We start from the raw sequence: 15,668 nt of genomic DNA, 5'->3' as shown, positions 1-15,668 counted from the left end.
ACAGTATTTTCATAACTTTACAATCGTCCAACTTTCTGGCCCCAGTCAGCACAAACCTCTTCACATATCTTCAAATTCCTTTGCTTTATCACATTATTCAAGGCTGCGTTTACATGCTGACATATTTCTATTGTCTTGTTTCTTCACACAAACTCTGTGTTGTTGTCCTGCAGCCAGTCGGTGGGCAGCACCTGGCAGACCGTGGCGGACCATGTGAGGCAGGAGAGGCACACGGTGCTTGGACTCTTCCCAAACACCGTTTATCTCTTCATTGTCCGAGCGGTGAACTCCTACGGCCTCAGCGACCCCAGTCCCATCTCCGAGCCTGTCCGGACGCAGGGTGAGTTACGTAAGCGGCGGATCAAAAGAGAAACAAGACAAACCTCCACTGCTGGTACGCTCGGTGTTTCGTTATGATCCCTGCTTCTATTTTTAAAGAGAGAAATTAAAGATAGTGGATGTGGGGCTGAGGCAGAGAGCTACATGGTTGAGAAAAAGTTGCTTTGCGTGTTCAGTCTCCAAACTAATTGCTTTCTCAGTGTGATGCTCTTCTGCCCTGAGCAATGTTGAATTTCATCAGAAAGTTTTTTTTTCTTTTCCTCAGTGCTGAAAAGCTGCTGTTTAACCGCGTATCTCTCAGCCCTGAAAACAGATGTGTTTGCCGTTTCAGATGGGAGTCCCACCGAGCAGGGCGTGGACCACCGCCAGGTGCAGCGGGAGCTGGGGGAGGTGTCCATTTACCTGCAGAAGCCGCTGGTCCTGTCTCCCACCGGCGCCAAGATCTCCTGGACCGTGAGTTGACGGGCAGATCGACCCGAAACGCCAGGTGTGACCTGACGCTCACGCCTCTGCGCCCCGCCCCGTCCTCTCCAGGTCGCCCGCCAGTCGCGGTACGTTCAGGGCTACCGGGTGTTTTACCGGACCATCGGCAGCTCCTGGCTGGTCCAGGACGTGGAGGCCACGTCGGACCACAGCACCATCCTGGTGGACCTGCACAGCAACACGGAGTACGAGGTCAAGATCCGGCCGTATTTCAACGAGCTGCAGGGACACGACAGCCTCATGGTGCTGCTGCGGACTCCAGAAGAAGGTGAAGGCGAAGTGCAGGACAGCCATCCAACACACAGTGATTCATGCATATTAACTCCAGATGTAACCTCACCCCTGCTTGATGATAAAAAATTAAATTACCTACTTAAAATATGAAAAAAAAACTAAGTACATGATGAATCAAAGTTTCAATCTTACTTAAATATTATGAATGTAATTAAGATTGATTAAAAGCTGCATTAAAAAGGAAGATCCTGAGTTCCCCTTTCAGTGAATTGCACACTTTGTCCGTTCAGATGAGATTCATTCACCGCCGTCTCATGATTGGTCTTCCTCCGTGTCATCCTGCTCTTCGATTCCCTGCGTCAGCCGTCTGCTCTCTGCTCACGTGTCCTCAGCATTAACAGCGCGGCGGCTCGTTCAAAAGCTGCCGATAATCCCCGGAACACGGAAACCTGATGGCGTTCAGGAAGATTTGTGTTGATAAGGAGGGACATTCAGCTCCACAAACAAAAAAGATTTATTCTGGATTCACTGTCATTGTTTGTTCGAGACAGTCAGGACCGCACAGCAGGCAGGAGAATTATGACTTCAAATCCAAATACAAGACATGGATAAAGCAAATGGATGACACACGTGAATAAATGTGATATCTATTAGCTAAAATGAGCAACAGTTTTTCAGGTGTGCTGTTAGCATGTAGCTAAAACGCTTTATCTTTGTGCTGTTACCTTTTTCGTTATATTTAGGAAACAGTTTCTAGTAAAGAAGCAGATTTAATATTGGGTTTTCAGAGGTGCTGACAGGCAGACTTTATTACTCTTAATTAGTGGAAGCAGAGTTGATCTGCGAGCTACGCTACGCTAAACTGACTCCTACTGACACCAAAGCGAGCATGAAGCATTTCCCAGAGAAACAAACGGCTCCCCGATGCGCCGAGACCTGGGACGGCACGTGCGTGTTCATGTCGTCTCCCTTCAGAGAGGCCATGTGAACACGTTTTTAGACGATGCTGCCGTTTTCTGTGGTCCGTGTGCGATGTGATGCTCCGTGATCTGCAGGAGCTCATGTGGGAGACGGTGAAACGGCATTGCTTCCAGCTCCACCAGGAATCAGGCACGAGCAGCACAGACACCGAGGGCCGAACAGGCAGCAGCCTCTACACTCATATAGGACTTTGAGGGTTTTTCTGATTTATCCTAATTCATCTAAAATTACACAGAAACCTCTTGTATTCATTCCAGGAAAGCTCTTGGAAAGCACTATGAAACTATAGCGCCATAAATACCACGTCTGCATCGCACGGGGGTCTGATAATAATACTAATGCTCATCTCGCCTTCCTTCTCGTGTGTGTTTCCAGTCTTGAGTGCGGCCCCTCAGGCCGTGTCGGTGGTGCAGCTCACCAACAGCTCCAGCATCAGCGTGTCCTGGGAGCCGCCGCCGCACAACACCCAGACCGGGATCATCCGGGAGTACAGGGTGAGCCCACGGCCCCTCGCTGATGCTTATTGCTACATCAGAAAGTGGAATAAAACTGCTCATTTTCAGTGGGGATGTGTGTATTTTTACGCAGGCATTAGTCAGCGTCGGTCCACGCTTGTTGTGGAGCCGCTCACGAAAAAACACTGGTTTTAATTAACAATTAGTGGTTAGTCACCGCATCTTATGTGCTGCCAGAACTTGTGAAAGGAGCCTCGGTGTTGACAGTGGAGTCTCAGCTGAACACTGCCTGTCCCTGTCATCTGTTTGTGAAAAAAACACCGAGTTCTGATTATCTGTCGCTTAGCACGAGCACAACAGTGACTACTAATCATCGGGCATGAGCGCAGTCGAAGGAAAAAAAAAACACAAGCCGAAGCATCTCGCTGTTTCCATTGTTTGATTTATTCTCTGCTTTTTGCATCTGCATGCAGAAAGTTATGAGTAAACCACACAAGCCTGCACATGAAAATCCTGATTCTTTTTATTGTGACAGCTCATCAGCCGAAGGCAGGGATCACACTTAATCCCCTTAAATATTTCATTTCTGAGAACTGCGCGCAGCGTTTTGGACAAGCCTTCAAAGGCGTTTTGAGGGACGCCGGATGTTGACTCGGTTGCACCAGACACATTTTTTATTATGATGCAGGAACCTCATAGACGGATAATTAATAAAAGGTTTGATGAATTAAGATGCAGAGTACAGGAGCGGTGCGGGCTGGATGTTTCTACCTTTTCACGGTGAAGCTGTTTGATACAGAACAAACTGTGTGCTCACTCTATAAATCTAGATGATTTGCTACAGATTAGATTACAAATAAACGCTTTGAATCAGCTCAGTGCCAACATCCTGAAGGAGCACATTAATTCTGAAACCGTAAGTGAATTCCATCTTAATTGACTGCATTAGAGGGGAAAAAAAAATCACATTCCTCCATTGATGAAAAGTTGTTTTTTGTGCCTCACTTCATATGTTTGAATGTTTCTGCCGCTGCAGCCTTGTGTGGAGGGGTGGGTATTGAACTGCAGACCTCAAAAATCATGCTCAAACTGAACCATTTCTTCGTTTTGTTGACAATTTAAAAACTGTTGTCATTTATTTACCTGGTCAGTAATAAAACACACGTTTCAGCTCTGAAAACACAAGTTTATTCGAACATAAAGGCTTTGTTTCCACATCACAAACGAATACTATAATAACTTTAAACTGCACACTGCGTCATTTCTTTACACCCCATTCGAAGGCATGTTTGATTAAAACAAAAATGCTATATTCTGCTAATCTGTGGAGCCTCACGTTTCACTTCTTGTCTGGTTCTTGTGTGTGGAATAAAGTGGCAGAGCGCTGGCATCCGAGATGTGACGAGTGGGTTGACGAAATGATGTACCGTGAATTCTGGTACTTACTAATCAATTTGCTTGCCGTTGGAGTTGTTTTCGAAGCGTGTAAAAATGGCTAATATATTCTCGTAGCCTAGTTTCTCCCATTTGATTTGGTTTGTAACGTCACTATAATTTTACATGATTAGTACACTGTCTTCTGCTGCTGGTGGCAGAGATTTCTGGCTGCACACAAATTAAAGGGCCTCGGTTCTCTGCGAGTAATGTGGGAGAGAATGCCCGCATTTCCAACATCTTCCCTTGTCGATTATCGTTTCGCCCGCGGCCAGGAAAATCCAGGAGGGGCAGTAAGAGAACCGAAGTCATGGCGAAGGAGAGGCCGGCAGTTTGATGGACCGTAAACATGCAGGAGATCAAACCTCTGCTGCGAACGTGCTTCATTATGCTGTAAACAGGAGAACAGACGATTCTAGAGAGGAGATGAGCGCTCGTAGCAAACTGGACCCAGATAACCTGAAATGCTCAAGATTACAGCAGTAATAGCAGTAAGTAGTACAGCAAGTGTGAGAAGACATTTTTAAGGAGAATTTATCCCGCAACTCAACTGATTGTATGAAAGAGGAATATTTTCTTCTCAGCACACAGCGATTACATGACAGCTCTGAACAGAAAGCATCTGCTAAATATGTTCCACGGCCTCCAGAGAGCTTTAAGCCATCGGCTCCTCGCTGAAGCTGCACTGTGTGTGACTTTTACAGATATTGTAATTGAGATCCCCGATATGGAAGGAAGCGGCTCTGTATTGACAGCTGGCCTGAATGAATCAAATATGAAAAACCCCCCGGGGCAAGACTTTGTGGCCAATGCGTACGGATCCAGCGCAATCTGAGTCTGTAGAGAGTCTTGAATCAGGAATGTGGAGAGACTTTCCCCGCTTGGTGTGTCTCTCTGCTGCACCTCTCAAATAACCGACAGTGTGACGCATAACGGCGAGAGCACGACAACTAAAATAGTCATATAGTAATAATCAGATGTGGTTCATTTAAACGCTCTTCAGAAATGCTCCAGGCCGATGTAATGTAGCTGTGCTGAAGGTTTTCACTTCATTCAATAAGAAATTCATCTCCTTTTCATTCCAGGAGTGGATCCAAGCTCACTTTTTATTACTGCACTTCAAGTTTGTTGTCTTTTGTCCACCGCACTCCCATTTCCCAGTCTCTTTTTTTTTTTGTGTGTGTGTGCAAATGTCAGCTCAACAGGTGTGTATGCGGCCACATTTAAACAGACTTTGTCCATAAATACAGGATTACAACAAAACTGAAGTACTGTTTTTGTAAGTTACATTGTCAATGCAATTTGATGCAACATCCTCTGCTTTAAATTTGACTTTGATAAAACAAAGTTACCAAGCAGTCAGTGGAAGTTCAAGAAACTGAGTTCAACATAGTTATAGAGATGTTGCTTTTTTTTACAAAAAAAAGACTTTTCTTCTGATTTTGTAGTTAGACAGTATTCATTTTATAAAACGGAGCCCCAATGCTGGGAAAATTAGCGATTGTGTTGGAAATCATACAGTTTCCAAAACAATATCTGACTGTAGGGAGTTTGGCTGATTGTCAACATCTGGTCCTATAGAAATGAAGCTTCATGAGAGAGTGAAGTTTGATTCCTGGAAGCATATTGGAGCTCTGCCACAAACCTTAAACAGCGCACGATGTATGCGCACGTGAAACAGGAGCGATCTGACACCGTAACCTGACAGGAGAGCCTCGGCTTTTCTACACACTGCAAGCACAACTTCAGAATTAGAAAATATCAAACTCCGTGCAGCTCTGAAAGTGTGAGATCCGTTTTCACGGCGGCTACACTGACACACCGTTCTCTTTCATCTCTGCTGTATCTTTGTTGTCACTCTCCTCTCCATACCATCACATGACCCCTCAATGCCAGAATGTGAAAAGGCTTTTTCACTCTGTTCTGTTCTGTTGTGTTGTGTTTCTTCTGAAGGGATGAGTATTATTCACAGCACCTGTCTTGCTGAAGGAACAGAACCTGAAGCGTGTCTGTGTGTGTGTGTGTGTGTGTGTGTGTGTGTGTGTGTGTGTGTGTGTGTGGCTCAGGTCTGGTGTCTGGGCGGCGACGCGGATCTCGAGAGCCAGATCAACCGGACGGTGGACGGCGCGGTGCTGTCCATCCTGCTGACCGGCCTGCTGCCCGGCGTGCCGTACAGCGTGGCGGTGGCTGCCGTCACCAGCCTGGGCGTGGGCGCCCAGAGTCCGCCCGTCAGCCTCCTCCTCGGTGAGTCACGCCGACTCGAAATGTGGCACGCTGCTCTTCCGGTGGGCTGAGTTTACCGCAGGTGGAATCGGCGCGTCGAGTGAAGTGTGAAGACGTGCGAGGTGTCGGGAGCACTCACAGAACTCCGCTCTACAGATTAGTCTTGTTTTCAGTGCTAATAACTTTTGTTGGCTGATGATAAGACCTGTTTTTAGCTTCCTTCTCTCTGCGTTTATCACCTGAAAGTGAAACATCCTGTCAGTTTACACAGCCAGTAATCCAGACAGGTCGCAGCCTGGAGGCCGTCCGTCTTCTGAGATGTTCCTCCTCTCACTCATAACATTTACGCCATTTTAAAAAGGAACAATTCGGCATTCACGGGAAGGTGCACTGATCTGGACTGAATTACTGCCCCTTTAGGTATTGTATTGGAGCTTTTATGAAATACAAATCGGTTCATCACAGCTTCAACCACAACCTTCAAAACAAAAATTATAATTGAATATAAAAATCACACAAGATTAATTTTTTTAATTAAGTTGGATTCATTCATTAATGCAATTCCACTGACGAGCTCAATGAAACTGAACATTATTCACTTTGTAAATTCAGAATTGCAGGCAGAACTGGAGCATGGATCACATTTCATTGTTCAAATCGATCAAATCAAGAGGACTGAGTTCACCGTCAGAAAACGTTACCTGATCCAAAGACCTTTGACCTTCGACAAGACGTCAAGAGACTCTTGCGTCACAGTCAGACTTCATGTTGGTGTTTCCACATCTGTTACCACGGTCCTCCACTGACTGACACATCGTAGCCAGAGCATCGCGTTTCCATGACGGCGTGGGAAGCGTCTCGTTCTCGTGGCTCCAGCATGAGTTTCCTTCAGCGGCGTCTTCAACCCCATGCTCCGTCTCAGCATCGTAACTTCACGTGTTTTCAAGTGCTCAGTGATAAAAACAGCCTCGTCTCTTTCCTCTTCATGCATGATTGAAGTGACTGAGTGATTGAAGCCTCCTCCTCCGAGGTGCTCATGATGAAGTACAGCTACTCCAACGCCTTCATGAAGTTACAGGACAAAGTATTAATGAATCATGGATCCTGGTTTGGCTCCATTTTGGCATCATTTTTGATTATATACAGTATGTGATATATTTGGATATTGTGGTCCCAGAATTGGACTGGAGCGCTAACGGACCACAGCAGAATATAAATGTCCTGTTCTGGCTCCGTGCCTCCATAAACACCTATTTTAGATGAAAAGTTTTTTTTCCACTGAAATGGCTCGGCGGACTACTTAGATCCTAGTCATCAACGTGAACTTTGCCCTCATATCCGTGATATTTTCAGGAAAATCCAATCCTGGACTAGCAGTAATGCACTCTGGGACTTGGTTTCTTGAGGGCATTTTCCCAGTGGCTACATAACCTGAACCATTCAAGATGACAGAAGAGAAAATCTTTTTAGAACACAGACTGACAGCTTTTTGATGTGTGTATTAATGACATGGCAACATGAGGATAAAGCATCCTGTTTTTTCTTTTAGCTCCTCCTCTGGAGAAGACTGTAACGCCCATGAAGAAAGAAGACCTGAGCATCGCCGAGCAGATCGCCGGCGTCATCCGGCAGCCGGCCTTCATCGCCGGCCTGGGCGTGGCGGCCTGGCTGGTGCTGATGGGCTTCAGCGGCTGGCTGTACTGCCGCCACCGCAGGAGGAAGCAGCTGGGACACTACACCACGTCCTTCGCGTACACGCCGGCAGGTGATCAGGGCCGCCGCAGTGTGCTCCGTCACTCTCGGTTTTGCTTCGAGGGGAAAAAGAACGGCTCCGGTTATTGAGAAAACCATCAGATTTTTGTTTTCAGCCGGTGACGGTGAAGAAGTTCGTAATGGACCTCTCGGGCTATCTGCAGCCGTGATGAATGTTTTCAATTTCAGTTTGTAGTTTGCAAAGCGATGGCCGCGCTTTAATCGCATGCTCAGTTAATTAAAATGCATTTATCCCCACAGGCTGGTTTTCACAGCAAAAATAGATAAAGGCCCACAGAAGAATGTATATAAAGTAACCACAACGTTCAGATTATTTTTAATATGCCTTTTGGCACAAACACACATAAACACATCCGTTGTTTTTGTGACTTTGAGGGATATTTTTCCTCAACGATCCGCCCGGCGCTGCTTCAGCTATAAATACTTCAAACTGACTGTTTTATTGTTTTGTATTTTATTGGTAAATGTATTATCACCTTGTTAATTCAGCCAGCTATGGCTCCCTAGCTGACTGAAAAAAAAACAGTATTTTCATGTATTGCGGTGTAAAGATCCGATGTGTGTGTGTGTGTGTGTCTCATCTTCATAAAATATCGATTCAGAACTGCTTTCTTAAACCCCGCGTGGGGATGAGCTGTTTATTGGGTAATGGAGCATAATAATTCAGTCCCAAATGTCTTTATCTTCAAGTGAATCTTTAAAAATAGACCTTAAGGCGAAGGCTTTATCCATTCTGCTGTAAAACAAGATTTATAAGTTGACTCCTCTCTGCTTGTTGCAGTCGGCTTTGCTCACAGTGAAGGATCGGGAATCATCAACGGAGGGTAAACCCGGCGTTATGCTTTCATTCAGACAATACAAGACTGTGCTCACAGCAGGAAATGTGACCGGTGTGCCACCGTCGTGTCTCCACAGGCCTGGGCTGCTGGGATCGAACATGGGTACCTACCCCTGGCTGGCGGACTCGTGGCCCACGCCGAACCTCGGCCACGGCGGCAAAGACTCGGTCAACTGCTGCTCCGGAAAGCTGGACTCGGAGCGATATTACAACAGTAAGAGCTCTCTGGGGTCGAGTGTGGTCGGAGGCGGGGCTCCCCGGTCAGGTGGCGTAACTCGGTCTCCGTCTGCCCAGCTGTCGGCATCGCCAGCTTCCCCAACCCGCCGGAGAAGCGCAGCACGGCGTCCACCGACAGCCCCATCTACAGCACCATCAACACCACGGCCGACGACGACCTGCTGGCCTACTACGACACCTACTCCAGCGCGTCCTTCAACCAGGGGCCCGACCCGTACAGCAGCAACCCCGTGCTGGCCAACGGCGGGCTGGTGGGTCTGGAGCCGGACCTGGACCAGTGGACCATCAAGTCCGGCCAGTCCGGATCGGAATACGCTAAACTGCAGTACAGCAAGAAGAGCGGCGGTGAGGGCCTGCTTCTCCTGTCGGCCATCAGAGTGTTACGTTCACACACTGTGGCTGTTTCCAGACCGCTGACTCCCGGCGGGTCCCGGCGCCGGACCGGTCCACCGCCACCGCTGCAGCCGAGCACTACATTTAATGTTTCATGTTAATCTGCTGGAAGAGCTGAAGACCTTTTAACATGACGTTTTCCAATAACGTGGATTGATATCATTGTCCGTATCGATTACATTAAATCAGGAAGCAGCGCTGCGGCTGTTCCCGGCAGTGATGATCGATAACCGCATTAACCTTTTTAAGCTCCCTTTGTAATTATTTCATTTTGTCTCTCAAGACATAATTAGCAGGTGAAGTCTCCAAATAGTGTTTTCCTCTTTGTTACTCCAATGCACTTCAATGGTGATGCTGTTTAATTTCATAAAACTAAGTAGAAACATCATTACATCTAATGATGTTCGACAGTTTGAGGGTGTAATTAATTTCGGTGTGTAATGACAATTTTACAGCACTAAAGTTTGTAGTCAGTTGAAGATACATTTGTTAGCAAGGAGAAGTCATTTTGCTGTAGGTGATTTCAATTAATTATTCATTGTTCAGTGATTTAGAAAAGTAGTTTTACTATTGACCAAAATGTTTTACGGCAGCATAAAGTTTTTTTATGACTGCCTTTCAAAGACGGAGCCGGTTTCAGTACAGTGCTGCAGTCTGGTTTTCTTCAGTTCTGCTTCTTAAACGACGTTACAGAGTCGGATGAGCGACATGTTGCAGGCAAGGTGTCCCATTTGCAATGTGAAGCCAAGAAACAGCTAAAGAAACAGTGAGCCTGGTGTCAAATTACAGGCCCACAGTGCTGCATTTAGGACAGCTTGAGTGAGGAAAATTCTAAAACTGAAGGTTTTTAAGAGAAAGCTTGCTGAAGAGAAATATTTGGATTACTGAACTGACTGTAGGTGTCATTTTGATGAAACACTTCAAAAAGCAGAATTTGTATGAAGGACACTCCAGATGTTTTAAATTCATGCAATATTGACATTTATTTTTGCTCTTTAATTAACATAAAGCACTTATACTCATAGAAACATGTTGATTTCAGTGTTGAAAACTCACACACTGGTTTTTTTCAACCTTGATTTCATTAGATTGTTTACGAGGCAATAAATACCAAGCAGAAAAAAAAAGAATTATGGTTGGCTTTCTCTTTCCTACCGTCTCTGTTGAACTATTTACAACAGTGCTGAGAAACACCTTGGAATGCTTTACTTTTTAAAATGTTTGAATAGAAAAAAGCGTCTCTGAGTAAGAGTAGGAAGGACTGAACTCTTAATCAGTCTCATATGCAGCGATTCTGAAGAGGCTCAAGGTGCTCTTGAAGATGAAAAGAAACGGCCCAACAAAAGGAAACACGATGCCGTCACAGGCGAAGCAAGGAGGACGGAGAGTTTCAGAGCCTGTAGGAGCTCAGGAACAGTCAGCGCCTCAGCTGACCTCAGGACGGGACGGCGAGATGGAGACGATCACGCATCCGACGCTCGAAGTTCAGGGGAAAGAAAAAAAGGAAAAAAAATTGACACTGAAAGTAAAAGGCTTCAATCATAGGGGGAAAAAGTGCTTTTAAACACACAAAACACTCGAAAAAACTACAAAACAGTCTGTCAATGAAGGAGTGTGTGAGGATCTGATTAGTGGAGACGAGCATCAGGTGACAGCCGCAGGTCGACAGGTCGCGACTGGAATAATCACACTTTTAACGTCTGTTTTTGTTTCTCCAGACAAACTGGTAAAGCAGAGATCCACCGGCTCCTCCTCCAAATCTGCTCCCCTCACCTGGGTGGATGTCCTGTCGCTGCCTCTTCCCGCCAACAAAGACAGAGGTCACGCCCAAACAGGCCAAGAGGAGGCGCAGCACAGGTGAGAGCCGCCCAGCTTCCTCCAGGGCTCTTTCTGTTCGCCGCACTTTGTTTTTTTTTGTGTCGCCGTCTTCCGTTCATTCGCTCAGTTTATTATTGGCGGCCAGGCTTCTGACTTCACCTATGTGACAAAGGGAGTTAAGGCCGATGGATCTTAAAGCTGCCCCGTAACTCTGCCAAGGCTGCTAAACCAAACTTGAGTGAAGTTTGGGGGTCTGGGGACTTTTCAAATTAACAGTAGTGTCTGCAGGCGGCGAGCAGATTGCCGTCCGGGGCTGCGGAGGGAAGCGTCGGCTCTAACTCGTTCTGACACATCAGATTGCGGACATAACGGGGAGGGAACGGGGGGCCGTTCTAACGACGCCGTGTCTTTTGTAATGACATTAGCCACCATCTGACAGGCTGGATTAGTACTTTCCCTTTTCAATGACATGTCCGTCATTAAATTAGCCCTGACGGCGCTCGAGTGACAACAGAAAACATGGAGGTGGTTCTCGTCCTCGTGGGCTCCTTCTTTTCTTTTCTTTTTTTAGAGATGTATTCACTTGTGCATAGTTTTATTCTTGTTAATATTGCAGCCTTTCTTAGCATTCTGTCTCTTTAGATGTGAGAATCAGATGCCTGGCGCATCGATGCTGATTTTCTATCACTGTTTTCATGTTTATTACATTTCACAACATGTTCTTGTGCTTTTACTTCACAACCAAACTCGTGTCTCACGTTGATGCTTTTCTTCTTTTTTTTTAACACTCCAAGAAGATCAGATAGGAGAATTATTTTTGTCCTCAGTGCTAATTAAGAGTTAGCATTACCAATATGGAAACTATGACATGCTGACCTTAGCTTTTAGTGAACCGCCTCACATTCGTATTTCTCTTCATCTGCACATTAGCACGTCCACGTTACCCTGGTTGCCAAGTTACTGAGTCACTAGTGAAATGCATTTAAATCTCACAGTTCTTATATGTTTTCGTCTCTGTACTCAACACGCCATAATTACTGTGTGAGCCACAAAATTGTTCATCATACTTTGTGCACAGCTGATGTTACACTCCAGCCTTTCTGGAATTATTATCTGTTAATTATTTAAATGTAAAAAAGGAATACATTTTTCATGTGCAGAAATAAGGTCAGTTAGTTGTAATGTTAGCAGGCGCCATGCTTTTCAAAAAGAGTTATCAATACTAAAGGTCAGATGTGTTTCTGATGAGGGGTTGGTCACAAAACTCTAAAAACAGGATACAAGTACATAAGTAGCACTTCGTGATGATTTAATGTTGTTTAACGCAAAGACAGAAATAAGTGAGAAAGATGAGGGTTAATTTTTCTGCTTTCATTATGACCTACTTTCCAAGCCTTTATTACACAAAGTGCCCACGTGAAAGATGCTCACTCAATTTCATATCAAAGAAAGATGAAAAGTGATGTTTTGTTTGCAGAAAAGGAAAACTGCTTGTGTGTATTAGAAGGCTGGCAGTGTGTGCAGGGTGTGTGTAGGGTGTGTGTTGCCGCGTGCTGCGTGTTGGCTGCACAGGGCTCACGTTTGGCAGCTCCTTCTCCCGAACAGATGGCTCTAAATCACAATATACTCTCAGACCAGCTAAAACTCATCAACACTGAACGTGTTTATACAGTGTTCTGAACCTTCAGCATAGATTCTCATGAAGAAATCTTCCTTCGTCTGTGTAGTCTTCATATCGTTCGTCATTTTCTGTGGTCCGATACTGACTCGTGTCTTTATGATTAAGATATAAAGAGTAGAGAACTACCTTCAGCATGAAGAAGAACGAAGGGTTCCTGTACTGGATGTGGCCCCCACACAGCCTCGATCTTAACGTAATCAGTACCATCTGAAATAATATAGAATAGTATAGAAACATAGAAGACATGCTTCCATTGTCCTGCGAGTAACTGCTGCTACACATTTTCAATATTCACTTCATGAGCTCACCAGACATCCTGCTCTTAAATTATTGATGCTTCCACCACTTAGGCTTCAATGCTGATGATGCGGAGCCCTAAAATACTAGCGATCAGGTGCTTTTAAGATCCTTTTAGCTCAGCGACCCCCCCTCACTTCCGCATGGATCATTGTATCTTTATCAGTGTGAAAAAAAGGTGATTTTTTTTTCCTTCCTTTTTTCCAGCTCTGGGGAGGAAGATGACGATGATGACTGGTGTCCTCCGCTGCCGGCCAGAACCTACCTGATGGACGTGTCCAGAGAGGAGCTGTCCAGCGTGCCCCCCAGGCCGGAGGAGCTTTCCTACTCGGCCACGCTGACCGTGTCCCCCCAGCGAGACGCAGCCAGGTCCAGCGACAGTCCACGACTGCAGCACTTCGACCTGCTGAGCCGCCAGCACCAGGTCTCCCAGTCCAATCCCGACCTGTTTATTAACGCCAAGGCTCGAGACGGCGGCGAGGCGTACCACACCAGCCAGTGGGCCGACGACCTCGGGAAAGGTCGGTCTGAAGTCACTTCAGTGCAACGGCGAACAGCCGCATGTATAATTCAGCTCGTGAGGCAACGCCGCACGAAGTATTGTGCCTGGAAATCATGTCGCATTTGCTCAGAGTGCAGCGGGGTGTTCCTGCAGGTTTCCTGAGGATGACATCAGTGTGCTCTCTTGTCAGGACAAGCTCCCGCCGCAGCGCCGAGCCCCGCCGCCGCCGCCGCGCACAGATCCAGGAGTAAGAAGAAAACGCCCAGGGACGGCCAGAGCCGGAGAGAGCTGCTTGATGACACAGGTACGGCTCACACCACTGCCGCCTGTTTCAGAATTTAACCACCAATCAACACAAAACTGCAAGGTCATGCAACCGACACAACATCACAGCTTTCTGTATGTCTGCATGCATTTATCAGGGAATCGACTCAGAATAGCACCGTGATTGTCATGGGCGAACGGGAATATTCAAATGAGCGTTTTGCATGCATTAGACTCTGTTTACAACATGCTGGAAACACAGTCACTCCTTGCTCGTGTTTGCCGTGGAGTGATTGGACGCATCGCGGAGCAGGTATTAAATCTGATGTTATAGAGTTTCACTTGTCGGAGAAAGTCATCAAATATGTCATTTATTTATTACAGCAAATAAATCTGATTTTCCCCAAAGAAAAGAAGCAAGAGTCAAAAACTCAATGTGGGAGATGATCAGCTGATATAAGAGACAATAATAATCAGATATACAACAGAAAATAAAAATTCAAGTATAAATCAAGTAATGTCTTAAAGTGTGTGAATAAAAGTCATGAGGGGCCAGCTGAGGAAATGCCTCTCACTGCTGTTACTGCAGATCTCAACACACTAAAGACAGATGCAATCACAAACAATGGAAACATTTCTCAGAGGGTGTAAATTTATGTATTAGCATGAAGTCCTCTCTGTATTGGCGCACCCAGTATTTACTCCGGTTAGCTTTTCTTCATTCTCCTCAGCGTTATTTAACAGCGATAGCTGCAACACAAAGCACCAAACACACTCATCCCTGCAAAGCTGTGATATTTCCCCTGAAGTATGAAAGGAAAAGTCCAGAATTTTGAAAAATTCTGTCATTCATTTCCTTGCTGAGGGATTTATGGGGTTTTATGCATTTGACCTTTTTCTGGGACAGGAGGAGTAACATCCAGGAGTTTCCACCGGTTGCCTGGCAACTGGTCACTTCACACACAACCCCCTGAAAGATGTAGACTTGTTTTTTTTTTTTTTACAGCCGAGTCCGTGGTCCGGATTAAACAAACAACATTAATAGGTTTGTGGTTGAACTTTGGAGAGGCGGTGAGAGTGGCGCTGGAGCTCAGGTTCAGTGTCCCCCACTGTTTCCAGGCTCCGGGCGAAGCTGCAGCTTAATATTCAGCCCAGGCGCAGAGTGTGGCATCTTCTCATCTGACTCTCAACAACTGAACATCACTAAATGTCAAACTCTTCCTTTTGAAACCGGATTTCTCTCTTCTGTGTGTTTTTAATCTTCAACAACGACAACAACAACAAAAAAATGATATGCAGAGCTCCCCCCTGCGCCCGCCCCCCCTCCCACAGACGACTCCCTGCAGCTCCTGGCCGACGTTTTGAGCCGAAGCCGCGGAGACGGCGAGAGGAAGGAGAGCAGCATGTCGCCCCCTGTCCAGAGGAGGGGGGAGCATTTCTCACCCCAGAGGAGAGGCTCCACAAAGTGGTCGTCACAAGGTGGGTGCGGCGAGCGGCGCCGACTTCAGCACCCGCTCTGTCAGCTCATACCACAGCAGCAGCTCAGCTCCACGTGTATTAATATTATTGTGAGGCTTCATACAAATCCCCCCCCCCCAGCTCAGAAACAACCAGCTGCCACCTTGTGTGCTCACTTATCATCCTGCAGTCGTGGCTCCGCTTTTAGCAGCAGGGGGTCTATTTTCAGTCCGCTCCGCCACTTAGGGTTTAACCTAC

General features: G+C 46.2%; 1 protein-coding gene across 1 annotated transcript in view; it reads left to right on the top strand.

The window, feature by feature from the left end:
• Nucleotides 1–15,668, top strand: part of LOC115400308 (roundabout homolog 2) — a 74,449-nt gene that overhangs the window by 55,851 nt on the left and 2,930 nt on the right. The window contains exons 12-24 of the mRNA XM_030108102.1: nt 174–340; nt 671–792; nt 874–1,090; nt 2,413–2,531; nt 5,993–6,170; nt 7,699–7,914; nt 8,704–8,746; nt 8,838–8,974; nt 9,055–9,342; nt 11,109–11,247; nt 13,394–13,707; nt 13,879–13,992; nt 15,285–15,431. Of these exons, the coding sequence (XP_029963962.1) occupies nt 174–340; nt 671–792; nt 874–1,090; nt 2,413–2,531; nt 5,993–6,170; nt 7,699–7,914; nt 8,704–8,746; nt 8,838–8,974; nt 9,055–9,342; nt 11,109–11,247; nt 13,394–13,707; nt 13,879–13,992; nt 15,285–15,431 (2,201 nt within the window). The remainder of the gene's footprint in view (nt 1–173; nt 341–670; nt 793–873; nt 1,091–2,412; nt 2,532–5,992; nt 6,171–7,698; nt 7,915–8,703; nt 8,747–8,837; nt 8,975–9,054; nt 9,343–11,108; nt 11,248–13,393; nt 13,708–13,878; nt 13,993–15,284; nt 15,432–15,668) is intronic.

This window comes from Salarias fasciatus, chromosome 14 (genome assembly GCF_902148845.1).
Source record: "Salarias fasciatus chromosome 14, fSalaFa1.1, whole genome shotgun sequence".
In the NCBI taxonomy this organism is placed as follows: Eukaryota; Metazoa; Chordata; class Actinopteri; order Blenniiformes; family Blenniidae; genus Salarias; species Salarias fasciatus.
Note: the sequence above shows the minus strand (reverse complement) of the source record. Positions and strands in the feature narration are given on the sequence as shown.